Below are 16,252 nucleotides of genomic sequence, written 5' to 3' on the forward strand. Positions count from 1 at the left end.
TGGATGGTGGGGCACAAAAATTAGCGGGTTTTTTCACTGGTCATCATATCCTGGGTTTGCACGTGCCTATCTCAGATAATGAGACCATGGACTCTTAGCAGTAGAAAATTCCTATGACGGGCTTTAGATTTGTTTCAGACCTTCACCTTGTGTGCATCCTGCAAAAGATCTACCACTTGTGGGCAAGAACTACCTTTCTAACTGCAAAATTCTCTTAGGGTAATGGCTTCTGTTAGCGGTAAACTCAATGGTCTCTTACTTACTGACAAATAAACAAGTCCAAAAATATGAATCAACAGGTATATCCATGTTAGAGTTCCTACAAGTGTTTGCCAGTGCACGGCACATGGACAGGCACATAGACCATTTTGCACAAATGCTCCATAGTGTAAAAAACCCTTAATTGCATTGAACAGATGACATGTTCCCAGATACAGGCTATTAATTCAACAGATGAGGTTATACTTCAGGAATTTTTAATGCAAGCATTGTTTATCTGAGGTATTTAGTAGAAAATCTCATTTAATTGTCAGTGGACGATTGATGAAAGTGTTGTGAAGTTCAATAAAAATATTGATGCAGTTACAAGAACTTTGACAGCTTTAAACTACAATTTGATCAAACATGATCTTAGTTTTAACCTAAATACATATGATGAACTATGGTTTTTGAGGGGATATTGACTAATAAGCCTTATTCATTCGTATTTGAAACATGGCAAAATACCATTCCCTTACGATTTTTTGAGAGGGTTAAGGCGTCTTGAAACTCCAATAATAATTTGAGGGTTCTGGTAAGTTAATGAAAAATTAAGTCCTTAGCTCAAGAAGTCGTTTTAGAAGTCCAGTTTCTAGGCTATTGCTGTGCTTCATGGGACAAGCAGAGTACGCAGCAGTGTGATGTATTAACAACGGCTGAAAGAAACACACCACACAAAATCTGTGGCTTTCAGAAACATTTCAGTCCAAGTGTTTGCATAGTGCTTGGATATCCTACTGCAAGCTACCTACACAGAATGGATAAACAATTAAACATGACCTGGAATTTTAATATGCAGAAGTCCTAGTGTAAGCCTAAAAGATTGAGGAAAATAATTTTTAATTTCTCAAATAATATTTGCCTTACAGTAATACAGAGTCAACAAATACTGCTCTTTGGTTGTTAATACAGCATGTCTAACCACATGGTAAGTGATGTTTAAAGAGATTTAAAGTGGTATTGGATTTACAACAGTCGTTAAAAGGTTTGACCACACAAATATGTCTGCTTCACCTCTGGATATCTATGTGGCACTCCATCTGGACCCAACTGGCTCAGAAAGGCTAAGTGTAACAGAGAACATCCTAAAATAATCCAGATCCTTCCTATTAGGTTACACTGAAATAACATTACAACTTGGGTTTTTTTCTAGGCAGTTGTTTTCAGCCTTCCAGCCTTTTTTGGAAACACCTCCTGATGTGTATGAAACTTTTTGGCTAAAATATCAATAGCAAATAGCAAAGAGGTAAGATCACCTGCACATACAATATATCTGCATGCTCCAGCTCTGCAAATCACACCTGCAATATATTTACCACTAGAGCAATTACATTATTAACTATTAAGTGAAAATAACTGGAAAGGAAATGTGTCTTGCCTTCACTGGATGATGGAAAAGAATGCTGAGTCTTATTACCCAGAAGTACAGGAACATCTCCCAGATGTCACAACTAGTTCAAGCTTAATTTCACATAGCTGCACTTTTTACAGTCAGCTCTCCCTTTTCTTTGCCCACTGTCTCCAGCATCTTTGCTAGAGCAGAACCTCTTATTTCAGACATGGCAAAGATAAGGTGGGTATTTCTTTTAATCCTTCAAGAACTGTTCAGTAACAAAAACAGAGAAACTTACCGATTAAAAAAAAAACAAAACAAAGTAGAAAAAACCCCGCATTCTACTCTTTTCTGAATACCTTTAATAGTTTTTATATCCAGAAATTAAGGGGAGCTTTCATTTGTTTGGTGAATTGTTGCATGCCCTGTGTCTAGAGAAATCAAACTGATCTGATAAACCAATACAAAAAAGTCTAATAAAGTTTGCTGTGTTTCTGAAATTCACAGAACTATTGGATTATGTGTGGTGGAATGACACACAACCACTACTAATAAATGTGGAAATTTATTTAAAATAATAAAGGAATAGCTTTTTATTTTAATTCTTTATTAGAAAGAATTCCTAATAAAGGAAAGCGCACAACAATTTGACTTATTTTTTCCTTTCTATTTATTTTTTGACTTTTCTACTACAGGGTTGTTGAATATCATTTGCTATAATTTCCTTTTTATTTTCCTGCTTCCCAAATTTAAAATCAGTAGTATGAATTTTATTTTGTTCATCTTTGATTTTTTCCTCTGTAGTTTGCATTCGTTCTCCTTGTTCCTTAGTTAGTCTCACTTCCATTCTGCATTCTTATAATTTCCCTTTGGTAGCTCAATCACATTTTCACTTCCTCTCTGTCTCCTTCTCTTTAATCCATAATCTTCCTTCATCTCCTCTATTTTTAGTTTTCCTCTTTGCTAAGAGTATGATCGTATTACATTTGTCCCAGTCTGTTCTCCTCTCACTTCTGCCCTACCTTACTACTTTCACTATTTTCATTTGTTCAGTGCTCCTTCCTCACCTCTATAAATCCACCTGTTGATGAATCTGCCATTGTACCAGACCTGTCATTGACAGACAAATTTGTGTACCTGACACCTGAAACCATATCTTCATTTAATACTGGACTGATCCAAAAAAATTCTCAAAGGGAAATCAAGGATGGTAACAAGAAAAGATTTGTGGTACCTTCTTTTGATTTTCGTACTTGTCTTTGCAAAAGGACAAAGTTCAGAGAGTTCTCAGAAGAAACATGACATGGGAGCAGTCTATGTAAGACTGAACTCTGGGATTTGTGAGCCTCACAAGCATCCAAGTAACCACCCACTTGGTTACTTTCTATATAATGGCAACACACAGTTCAAAGCTGGCACTTCAAGTTCAAAGACACACACACACACACACACAAACACAGAGAGAGAACCTTTGTAGATTTCAGTCAAAACCTGCCATATCTGTCCTTGCAGTCAACTGCTTACTAGGGCAGTACCAGAGGACCTAACTGGTTTCACCCTTCTTGGAGCTTATCGCCCACAGGCAATGGCCTAAGACACGCAGGAGCAACTACAGCTTCAGAAATTCTCACATTCTGTCTGATCTTCCCTGGAGCTTTCTCTGGCTCCCTTTGAATGTGAGCACAGTCACATATTGTACACGGTACTTTAGAAAGTTATCAATCACACTGAAACATAATCAAATTCTATACTACCTCATATTACATATTGAAGTGTTTTACCTTGTTGTATTTTGCTTATTTTTCAACATATTTGACACTATATAATCTCAGAAAATTATCCCTTATTCTCACCTGTTTTAGAAAACTACAGCAGGTGAGATACAGAACAGCAAAAATTTGGTTAAAATGGATTCATCTTAAGATAATATTTCTAAGTTTTGCAGCTTTAAGAATTCAATAAATCTAAAATGTCCAAAAATTAGGGAGCTGAAATGAGCTGTACTCTTTCTCTTCTGTATAAATCATATACTTATTTGTGAAAAAACATATGTTTGAAAAAAAATCATCTGTTTAAAGTCAAGTCCGTGAACAGAATTTATAGATCCACTTGCATGGGTGTATTGTGTGCTTCAAGAATGGTATTTAACCTAGTGCTTTCCCAGCCCTTTATGAGATATGTTTGTCTCCAATGCCTGATCAACAAACATCATGATGCTTTTGATGAAATAACCCCAAGTTTCCAATCTCTAGCAAAATCTGAAACGAGTCAAACTTCACAGAGTTCTAGGTTTTACTGAAATTTCGCAGGAGTCAAATTTTCAGTCTTGCAGCAGACTTCCTCCCCTAGAAAGTAGTCTGTACCTAGATCTTCCCAGCTATGTAGTTATGAAAATGCATCTAGGACTGCACAGAACATGAAGAAAAAATCTGAATCAAATGAGAATTCCAATGCATTTGATGATGATGTAATGGTCAGAGAAGATGCCAGTGATGACAGTTGAACGTCCCTTTGCCTTCCCAGCCTCCTTCATATATTCTCAGGCATAGGATGACAAAGGGAAGTCCACGGGTCACATGAACAGGTATTGTTGACATATTATCCTGTCTAAACTGCCTTCTTTATCTAATCAAATCACCCAACTTTATCCATCAATTCCTTACTCAGAGGCAACTTTTTCTCACAGGCCTACTAAAACTCAGCTACATTAACCGGCTCCATGAAGAAGAAAGACTAAATACAAGGACACAGATCCCAATGCCTAGGGTCTGTCTGTTTCTCAAATAGCATGTAGTGGAGGTAGAGCAAACCTTCAGCACCAAACGGCATGTTTAAAATTAGAATAATTGCAGCATGACAATGAATGGAGTAAAACTCCTCATTAAGTGCTATGTGGTCTGGATCTACATAACCTAAGGACTTGGTGTGGTCAACTTTCTAATAAATACCAATATGCTTCAGTGTGTACGAACTGACCTAGCAGTGTAAAGTGGTTCTTGTAAGCTTCAAAAAGGCTAAAGAATGTATTGGTTAAAACATTTATAAAACATTAAAAAGTTAAAAAAATATATAAAATAAAGCAAACTACTTCAAACTTTCTGACCTTTTGAAGGGGTCTATTTCCAATTACACATACACTGCCTTTACATCCTCTGGCTCAACATTCTGGTTTCAAATATGTTTTCGGTTACACATCCACATTTTTACATTATTTCTGGCTCTCTTAGAAATGGAATTGTTAAAAATACAGAAAAAGGGCTTTCTTTTTTCTTTACTTTTTTTCTTTTCCTGCATAACTGTTTCTGAAGAAGAAGGTAGTGGATAATTTTATGAAAAGAAAAGAGTTTTCAATAGAAGAAAAAAGTCTTTCTTCCTCATCAGCACAGGCTGGACTCCTGCGGGCTAGGTGACATTATATATGCTTGTTATCGTCATTCCTCATGCTAGTGTAGTCCTTTTGCCTCATTTCATTCTTTTCACCTGCCTCTTTCCTTCTCTGAGGTTATGTCTCATACTATAAAATGTCAGAAATCTAACAAGTAAGGGAGAATCCTTTACATCATTAGAGGAAATATTAGATCTTTTTACATTTTAATCTATGATGGGAGCTGTTAACTCCAATTTGAACATCACTGCCTCACTGACTGGACTCCATCCATTTCCAAAGCAAATGTCAAGAACGCAAAATCTCTGTCAGATAGTTACAGAGAACAGAAAAGTCTGGTGGTATTCTGACCAAGATTTTAATATTTTGATGGATGAAGCCTTCAATATAAGTAAAATACCTGGATTTAAAAATAAAATGTCATTAGCATGTGGTCAGTATGTTTCCCAGGCCATTTGTCAGGTATGCAAATATCACACAAAGCTTATTTATTTTGCTCTTCGAGCCACGACATTATTTTTTCCTGACAGATTCCTTCCTAACACATGCTAAACACAAATTTAATTACTGGCACATATGTGGAGTAAGTCATGAAATGTACATGAAAGACAGAAAATGACTGTATGTTTCCCCAAATGGTTACGCATACACAAGGACATGCTGTAGTGCATGCTGTGCTATGCTATGTGTCATGTCCAGATTCTGATATTGCTGACAAAATTATACATGCTCTTTTAAAGAAAAACTGACAATATTCTAATTAATTTACAACACCTTTCATTCAAATTAAAAACTTTCACAAAGGCTATGTTCAATGATCATTATATCTATAAATCATTTGTGTCCTTGTCTTGCGCCTCTGCTCCAGTAAGAGTATTCATATGAAGGAAAGTAAGCATCTGTGATGGAAGTGCTTGGCAACCATGCTGTAAGCTCTTTAAGGACTTGAGAATATTTCAGTCAGCAGTAACAATTCAGTTAATAGCAACAACTATATCATGTGAAAGGAAGGCCTTAGTGCAAACAGAAGGAATGAACTCCATATAATAAAAATGCAAATATGAGTGCGGAGCAAAAAGGGAGAAGCTTTAGGAAGGATTTTTGAAGATTCTGCAAGTCCTGGTAAAGGCCCTTTTTATGTAATATGAAGTAATTCTAGACCACACTTGTTAATGAGAAAGCATTGTTCCATCTAATCACAAAATGAGTGAAACCCACAGCATGTCAACCTATTGGAGTGACTTTGTCTGAAAATGATTAACAGTCCTCAGATCAAATGTATTAGCTGAGTTGCTACACTTGCAATTACTCTAATCTAACCATCCGTGGAATAGTAGGAATGAATATTTTATGTCTTGTAACTTCCAGCGCACATTTTGTAGACAGATTTCTTTTATATTTCTGGTTCAAGGCATGACTGATGTGCCTACTGCATGACTCAGCAATATTATTCAGAAATGGTAATGATGTACATCTTAGCAAATGACCAGGCCATTCTACAACACCTTGGAAAAATAGTTTGTTAGTGCCTAGGAATGTTACAATTGGAGAATTTGCAATAGGTCATCTCTAGTAATTAGATGCTTCATTTATATGCTTTCTCTGTTCATAGATTACATCATCTGTTTGGCTAAATGAAGCTACAGACAAACATACTCAGCACTGAAAATACTCCTCTTTGAGAAGAGACTCAGATTTGGGACCCTCAGAGATCAGTCTATATGTAACCTGTCATTCTACAAACAGCTGTGAACTGTCTTGTGCTCAAGGCAATGAGACAGAGTTTAGTCTTTTGAACACTTCCAGAAGCAGTGAATCAGAAATCAGTAAACTGGCTGTGGTGGATTACATCAGCCTCACACACTGTAGAGCCCCTCCTGCCACAAAACGGTGTAAGCAGAGCATCAGAGATGGAAAGACAACTGCCTTCCACTTCCTGCATCTCTAAAAAATCACCCCACTTGAGCTGGGAAACTTTATTATGTTAAAAGTCTCTATATCCTTGTCCTGAGAATCTTCTGCTCATTAATGCAGTATTTCTGGAATAGGATGGACTCCGTATTTCAATGTAAAAACTTTCACATGAACTATTGAATTAACTGTGTAATGCTATACAAATAAACTATATGGCAGAAATAGTTACTAAGATATCTTTCCTTCCTTCCAGTGTATATCTTCAAGTGATCTCTGTGCCCTGAAAATTCTGCAAGAAGTCCAGGACCCAAATGTTTGTGTGGATTGGAAAGCAGAAACATTTCTGATCAGATTACTTTGACTATTTCCTTTTGATCTTGAAACACTTTCAGAAAGAGCTCTTCTTACTTTCAGAATTTTATACTACAAAATGATGGACTTTGAAACTCCGGGTCTTTGAGACAACTTGCGGCTCACTTCAAGAGATGGTTGCTGGGCTGTGTTAAAATAGTCTTTGTGAAAGTAAGAAAAACCTGTGCTGAGCATTAAAGCATCAAACTGACCTCTAGGTAATTGCACAACTGAGTGACTCCATGCTGAACCTGCAGGCTCAGGGCCACAGATGACACCCTCTGCTCGTCTGAAAAGCATTTTTTAATTCCTGAGTATTTGCTGAGGACAAAATAAGAGCAATGAAAGTGGTAAAACCTGAAAAGGTAGTGGAAAATGAATACTCAATAAAATCTTCTTCCTAGTGTTCATAAGGCACATAATTGGAGATTATTCTTATTCTTATAATTCTTCTTATTATTATTCCTGTTCTTATTCTTATTTAATAGTACACTTATTCAGGAAATTAGATACTGCTGAATGACTGATAATGATCCCATATTAGGAACAAAAACAGCTGAGACTTTCAGAATTATCTGACATATTTGATGCCCCAATTTAGTCTTAAATTTTATAAAAGGGACTGTCACTGTCCTAGTCTATTTGAAGGGAAAGCTATTTTCTGTGTCTTCAATATGTGAGAACAAGTTTAAAGCTTCCCTTTGTGAACAGCATGTGACCCCAAATATCCAGGAGAACTATCACTGCACTGGAGAAAGACATAGTTAAAGCAAAGGAAAATAAGTAAGAAGAAATGACAAGCCTAGCATGTAAAACTCAGGCAGGCTTAAAAATAAGAATAAAATCTACTTTCAGCACTATTGGCCAGGGACAGGCTGTGAAATAGAAAGTTACCCATTGTTTACTAGTTCCTAAATCTGTTCTGTTTGCTAGAGCAGACTCTTTTTTTAGTGATTAACTAAAAATTGCACCCTTTCCTGACTCTTCAGCAAAGAAAATTGTGACTCTGTCAGTGTTGTCCCTCATTCCACATGCTTACAACTGGAATATAGTAAGTAATGACATACATGCATGGCTGCACAGACTCCCATTTGGATAAAAATCCCTTGGCAGCAATGCCCTGTCACGCACAGGATGGAGGATCTACATTGCTCTGCTATAAATAAGGGTAAAGGAAAGCATCGGAAAGTGGCCATCTGTTTAGCTGACCCAGCAAGGCAGGTGGTCTTTCTCACCCATATGGCTAACTTCCTATTAACTAGAGGGTGGGCAGGACTCAATCACCCTCTTTTAAAGCAAAGAAAAACAAAACATGGCAGAAACATTCTGGATGTCACTGAAACAAGATGTACAAATCTCATCGGCAGTCTTCTTTTTGAACAATTTTTTCACATTTCTATTTTGAGGAAGTGTTGTGAGATCCAAGTATCTTTGTGTTTATAAGACAGAGAGGGAGCGAATTGTTAAATGGTAGAGAGTTTCTGTCACAGAGGAAAGTGAAAAGGAGAATGCTTACTCTTGTCTATGTCTGGGGTACTGCAGAAAGAAACCAGAAAAGAGAAATCCTTCCTTTTTTGTGATTGAAGAAGTCGGGCAAGCATTTGACTTGAACCACCAAATCTGGAGTTCCATCCATCAGTCACTTTTCAAAAGATAAGCCTCTTGACCAAATCTGAATTAAGTCTTTCTAAAGAGATTTATTTTTTAAGATAAGATTTTGCCATCAAAACGTTGTGCTGTAAACTGTAAAAGCTCACATTTTTCTCATAAATACCTTCAAAAGAATTGCTATTTATGCCACAATTTCACATAGTTTCATGACACGCCATTTTCAAATGTGCATTTTTGTTGCTGGTTGAGTTAGGATTAGATTATACTATCTTCATCTGCTAAGGAAGCTCCTAGGCATGCACCCACTGCTTATGAGGCACACATTTTGTGCATATCTACATAGTGCTCTCTGAGAACAAGCAATATAAGTCTGACATCCTAAAAACAGTAAGCCTGTAGTGCGTGTAGTTCATGCAATGGTGTTGAAGGCTGTAAATGGCACATCATTTCAATTTAAACAAAGATTATACTAATCATGCAGAAAACTTTATCAAGCATGAAGAACATACTAGTTTATATTCACCCCATTGATTCTGCCTGTAACTCCTTGTCATCTGATGTCTGAGAGCTAAATGCTTTTCCTAGTTTCATTCCAGTTTCACATGCCTACGTCACAAAAAGTTTCACCGTTCCTCAAAACTGCATGTTTAAAGAGAGTTGTTGCACAGCAGAAAGGCTGTGCATATGATCACTTTTGAAAAACTCTATCTGTTTTCATTCTTAAAGAAATCGTATGGAGGTACAACTCTGACGTTTGTGAGACCAAAAACAGAATTGAAATTAAGTCCCCATCTCAAAGCATGTGTACACTACATCAAGCACGTGTACACTACAGAGATAATTATACTAACATTGAGATATCATATTTTATTTTATCCAAGCAGAAATGCTTATTCAGGTGACTATTCCTTTTTTTAGGCAGGAAAGTGATACATGAAAAGAAAAAATATAACTTTGAGAGAAAAACTGAGGCTTCTGTCTGATCATGATGTGATATCATCAGGATTGCAAAAGGTGAAGTGAAAGGACCACCTAACCTCATACTGGTTCTGGCTTTGGCTAATGACAGCTCCCTAGGAGAAACTAATAAGCAAAGTGCAAAGGTATAGTAGCACTTCTACGGAACACTCCCACAGCCAAAAAATATCAGTGGCTCTTCAACCTACAAAACATTTATGAAAAAAAAGCTCTCCTTTACTTTTTGTCACCCTTTTCTTTAACTGTATTAATTTCACCTTATTCTTTAGTGAATGAAGGACAACCTAACTGTACACAGTTATATGGAAGAGAGGCTACCAAAGACGTAAGTGGAATCTGAACCTTAACCAATACTGCTTGAAACTTAGCAGAAACAAATCCAGTTATTTGTGCTGTGCCTCTACCCACTGCACTCTAAAATAAAATTTTATTAACATTGTTCATCATTATTTGCTTTTCTTAGCTCATGCTCACCATAGACAGTAGAGCTACTCCCCCAAATATGCAGAATTATTGCTTCTTTATGCTGAGTGGTTTTTATACAATTGCAATTTTAAGCAAGAAATACAAGCAACATGTTACTCACTCGTATTTATCTTCTGAAGTGAAATGTGCTTTTCCAGGTGTCTACGAAGCTTCACCTCTGCTCCATATTTACCAGTAGTACCATTGTCAGCCAAAATGAAATGAGAATGCATGCTGTTGAGCACTGTCAACTTGCTCATGGGATTGGACATTGTCTGGTATGGTCGGACCACCTGCATTTGAATGACAGAGGAAAAAGAAGGTATACTAAACAGAAAAGAACCTCTGAACTAAATCAATTCAAGATACGAGCTGACAAGATGAAACAAAAGAAAAAATCAAAATTACAGTACTGCACTTGAGCATTACTGTCGTTTATGTGTACAGTAGAAAATGACCTTAACACTGCTCTCTCAGATGCAGACATGGCTTAAAGGGTTTTCCATGGTAACGTTTCAGTAGCATCGGTGTTCACTGTTTCCTTTTAAAATCCAGCTAATGGTCAGTGGTTCAAAGGTCTGGGTGACTACACACACACACACACACACTCTGTATATCCTGCGCGGTGCTGACAGAGCAAGAGCATTTTTGTAAACTCTCACCTTGCTCTGACCAAAATCTTTGATTCTCCCTTCACAGACCCCCACCCAGCCTCATGCCTCCAGTGTTGGCTCATCCAGAGCCACCAGCACTGGAGATACTGTACGGACACACAGGTGAGCTCCACTCTTGCAGAGGTGTACACATGATATTACACCACATTTTCAATTTTCTTGGAAAAAAGTATTGGCCCACTCCATGCACTAGTAAAAAGGCAGTCATTTGTGTTCACAACAGCTTTAGAAAGTTTCTGTTCAATGGGGAACTTGCTTCACTTCTTTTATTTGATTTCATCAGGAGAAACCGTGCAGCAGACTGAGTAAACTGCCACAGAGTTACCCCACTCATATCCACCAGACAGACCAAATAGTAGCACTGGGCTGCATCAGGCTGTCAGGTGCTTCAGTGGGTGTCTGTTGACATGAGTAAGACTGTGCTAACATGGCAAAAGAAATGGTGTTGTGTCAAGGCATCCTGGCTGATACTTCAAAGGTTTTCTAGCAATACTGTTCCCTGCCTTTCTGCTGTTACATCTTGTCTTTTCGGAGAGATGTAACTGAAAATCTGAAAAATGAACTCCTAGATGAAGAAATTCTGTAATGTCTTGTTAGAAAACTCAGCTGGGCTATCCTTTATCTGCAAGGAATTTTCTTCAGAGTTCTGACATTTTTCATTTTTCAGGTCTTGTGCTTTTAATGCACAAATGCATACACTCAAAATTTGACATAAATGCTTCCAGACAGAAATATAATAAGTTATTGATTTATTCCTAAGCTTTTCTCCCTTTGTAATTCTAAAGAGATCTCTGAGACATAATTCTTTAAAAATAATACATGTTAATAATAATAAATGTTAGCAATTCTTTAGCCAGAGATCTCCCTTTATACATAATTTTCACTTGTGAATGTCTGCCTAACTTTGATCAACTTTTAGCTGGCAAGAAAAAATCCACAAACTTCTTTTGCCGTTATAAACTGTCATGCAAAGGGTACTCTCTAAGCTGTTCATCCTGCGAAAGGGAGGGAATAGTCTGAGAAGACCTAGAGGGCAGCTGGCCAACAGCAAGGCAGTGCACTACTTGAGAACAGCTCTGGCTCAGATTTCTTTTGGTGCCTCATTCATAACAATTTACTCTACATGTGAGTATGACAACAAATATCAGTACACTGCTGGAACATGTTTAATAGCTATCTTCTACAGATACAGAAACCATGTACCCCATGCCTCTGTCAGAAAGAAAAGGAAGGTTCTTTCTCACATCCCTAAGAAGCAAATAAAATCAAACTAAAACTGTGCAGATCTTTTAAACTGATAACCACCCTGTCTCTCAATAAATGGACACCAGCAAGGTCTGACAGCAGAGGAATCCCTTGGGTTGCCCGTTCATTGTATGATTACAGGTTCTCTTGGGGTGACCTTATGATGTGTATCCCATATTGCTGCCTATGCCCAGAAATTAATTCCTGTGCCTTTCTATGCCTCTAAACTGAGCCTGAGAGGAGGAAGGAAAAAACTGAGCAAAACTTTTTCAAAGCAGTTTGCAGCTTGCTCAAGGTCACACACAGATAGCAATTGGTTTTCCCTGCTGCGGCAGGGGAGGGAGGAAGCACCCAGCTTGCTGCTCCCAGGACAGTTTTTTGGCCAGTGGTTCAGCTGCTTTTTCTCCGGAGAGAGACTGAGAGTTGAATTTTTCCTTCCCTGGAATTTCGGATTTTTCCCCTTTTCTACTGGACTGCTTGATTTCTTCAACCTCAGAGCACATCGGGAGGACTTTCCACCGGGCACAGAGGGCCTGGCCCTGGGCCAAGCCCCAGCTCTGAAGAGACCAAAGGGAGGAGTTGAACACTTTCCCAGGTTTTTCTCCACAGCGAGAGATTTTATTATTTAGCATTATTTTCCTTTTCCGTGTGTTTGTTAAATAAATAGTTTTTATCTCTTTCACTTTCCTTTGAGGAAAATTTATTTTCTTCCCGAACCTGGTGGGGGAAGGGTGGTTGTGCCTTCTCTCAGAGTATATTTCTAAATTTGGCCAAACTGGTACACAGGCCACTGTGCAGGCAATTCTACTGACAGGTTGTGGTTTGTTCCTCAGAGCCACAGCTCAAAACTCTAACTGTGACAGCTTGATCTGCAGTTCTAATGAGCTGCAGTCCCAAAGCCTTCATATATTGACTCAGTAATGCTGCTGCAGGACAGATTAGAACACTAGCCTATTAGAAGGCTTTTGTTCTGTGTTTAGCTACAAGGGGAATCACATTATTAATAGATTTTATGGATGTGAAAATGAGACTACAATTATTTTCAATTGAACTGTTCAAAGCATGCACAATTCAACATCTGAATTTTTTTTTAACAATAAAATTTCTCAAACCACACTGTCAGACTCTTCCTGAGAATAGGATAAGCAAAATCTTCAAGAAGGCAAGAACATCCTAGGCTTTGAGGCTACTTCCTTGAGGTTACTTGCACTTCCACAACAGTCAGCAAATCTTTGATTTCTGACTCTTGTAGTTTCTCTCTGTTCTTTTCAACCCCTTGCACTTCACAGGCAAGTTAAATAGCTGGAAAAAACTTTGACTTTAAGCTGTCTTCCCCTCCTCTTTTTACAGCCATAGAATCATACAATGGTTTGGGCTGGAAGTGACCTTAGAGACCATCCAGTTCCAATCCCCCTGCCATGGGCAGGGACACCTTCCACTAGACCAGATTTCTCAAAGTCCCACGCAACCTTGCATTGAGAATAGAGAGAATAGGGAATAACGTCCCTTGACATCTTCTTCTGCAGAGCTGAAAGAAACAGTTTATGCTCAAGACAGTCCCTCCAAATACAGTTTAATGAATGCAATAGCAGCTGTGCTGTGAAGCAGTACTCCTGCTGTATGGGTTGAGGGCATTCTGCCAGTAGGTGAAGGGCTGGGCTGACCCCAGTCCTTGCCTTTGCACCCTGAGGTGGCAGCAAGCTTGAATGAGAAGCATTGCTCTGCTTAGATTCCCTGTGGGCACATGACACTCAACACAGGGACAGCACTTGAAAAATCTCTCAGGGTAACTCACCATGACAACGAGCAGGCAAGTGCCATGTGAACCAGTGCATGAATCTGAGCAGCCTATGTGAAGGCAACGAATTTGAGACAAACTGTGTGCTCAAAGTAGTTATGGAAAAAGAAAGAGATGCATGCTTTGCTTCTCAAAGAGTAGCAGCTACTCTTTGAGCAGTTGTTCAAATCGAGCCATCTGTGCAGCCTCGTTGCTCTGGAGCACACCAGGGAACAGAATAGTTCCTGACTTAACTCAGAGGGTCCTGGAAATACCACAGTCCAAATTCTCCATATATGCTACAAATATGCCAGTCCTCCTCTTTGCCCCTGGTCTCCTACTGAGGTGACTTGGAATTAAATTCAAATGAGGACTGAACAGACCCTGGAAGTAAAGACATGCATGGTACAATGACTTACAAAGTGTACTCCTTTAGAAGGGAGAATGGTTCTGTAGGTAGGAAGAAACTTCTTTGTAATCACAGTTTTCTACTAGACTGAGCAAGCCACTTCCTCAGTTTTATCAGAAAATATGGGGAAATTAGGCAACTAACTCCCTTGTGTCCTCTGTTTTTAAATTAGAATCTGAGAGTGTTAAGAGTTGCACTGTTTTCTGCTATATTGCTTTTGTAGTACTGGAGTAAGACATGTCTCTTCAGGGATCTTTAATCATCACAATATAACAAAGAACAAACAGCAATAATATTTCCTTTGACTTGGTCAGTTTTCTTTATGCGGAAAGCCCCTGCAATTGCCCAAGGCTGGCTCATTTGGAAGGGCTGGTAAATATAATTAAACCCCTCAGCCAGGACTGCTGGATCCATACAGGCCAGGCACAGGCTGAGGCATTAGCAGAGGAGCACCTCTGCCGAGCATGCCTCACTCGCCACGAGGCACAGGGAGGCCACATGCACTGGGGCATGTGCAATGGCCACAGCTCCCCCTGCGCACGCCCTGTCCCTCCAAACCCCATGACTATGACAGTCTTCTGTGTCTATCTGATGCTGGAAGGGTATGTTTTGATAACTTTTCAGTTCTGATCATAATTTAACTAGACATAGTGCATATAGGCATAAATCCATATTGATGCTGGAGTTCAACAAGTCTTTTACTACTGGTTGCCTTTTTCCCCCCCTTGTATAATCCTTTGTGGCCTTTGCTTCTTGCTTAATGATGATTCATTTTACATGCTTATGGTGCTATTTACATTTCCCCTTCTCGGTTCATTTCACAGCATTCACCTCTAATGAGCCAGTCAATACAGCACACATTGATTTTTAAAAAGCTTCCAAAACAGCTTCCTCACCAAATGCTTCTAAATAAACTGCATGCATTGAATAAGAGAGAAAGCCCTTTGAGGCATAAGTAACTAAGGAAAGCCAGAGGGGAGGGCGGGAAAACCGTGAGAAGGAAAAGTTAATTTTTGTGAAGACTCTTACTAAGAAGATTTAGTGACATAAATGGCCTACCTCAAGCTGTATTGTATTCTGTTCAACATAGTTGTAAGGGCTTTGTGATTAATTAGAGGGTGAAAAACTTACAAATATTTCAGTGGACTAAGGTCTTCATAAAGCAGCATGATGATGCAATAAAGTGGAAGACAAAATTCGATATCAGTAAGCATAAAGCGGTATCATTACATGCGCATCAGAGATGGATAAAACCAGAAGTGCTTCAGCATTACATCATGCCACTGACCAATAATTTTATAAAACTATTAGGGGGAAGGAGGTTGAGAGGAAAAGGGTTTTTTTGTCTATCAAAGGTATAATTGAAAATATTTTTATCCTTAGTGATGACCCTGTAATTGTAACCCTACTGATAAAATTGTGTCTGCATTAATAGAAGACCTTATCCAAATTAGTTGTAAATTCATATTAAACTTGTTTCACTTTCTGTCTGAAGATCAGAGTAAGTATTCTTTCTTGATTTAATCAGAAAGTTCATTTTTTAAAAAGTTGCTTTTTTTAACAATAAAATTACCACACAACTTCTTGGTTTCCAGTTAAATTGGAATGATATTTAGAGGAAAGCATTAATTAAAGTAATCAGAAATCGGAGGAGCCATTCCACTTGGCTGGAACACCTGGGAAATCAACTTCTTTTTTTAGCTCTTTCTGCCAAAGAAGGCTCTAGATCCCCTTTAACAGGTGGTGACTACCTGAAAACAGAGGTAGGTAACTTTCCAATGGATGGAAAAAAGTAATGAAGGAATAGCAATGTTCCAAAATTTATGGCTAATTTTCTGGTTTTTCTTGACTT

The 16,252-nt window shown here is 38.3% G+C and overlaps 1 protein-coding gene across 7 annotated transcripts in view; it reads right to left on the reverse strand.

Annotated features, from left to right (window-relative positions):
* The window catches only part of TRPM3 (transient receptor potential cation channel subfamily M member 3), a 397,273-nt gene that overhangs the window by 110,434 nt on the left and 270,587 nt on the right, over positions 1-16,252 (reverse strand). For all 7 annotated transcript variants that reach the window (XM_042013148.1, XM_042013144.1, XM_042013147.1 and 4 more), the window contains exon 6: positions 10,417-10,588. In XM_042013148.1, the coding sequence (XP_041869082.1) occupies positions 10,417-10,588 (172 nt within the window). The remainder of the gene's footprint in view (positions 1-10,416; positions 10,589-16,252) is intronic.

Source organism: Corvus kubaryi, unplaced genomic scaffold, assembly GCF_017639235.1.
Source record: "Corvus kubaryi isolate FWS band 111438036 unplaced genomic scaffold, C.kubaryi_AGA036_p1.0 split1-37296, whole genome shotgun sequence".
NCBI lineage: Eukaryota > Metazoa > Chordata > Aves > Passeriformes > Corvidae > Corvus > Corvus kubaryi.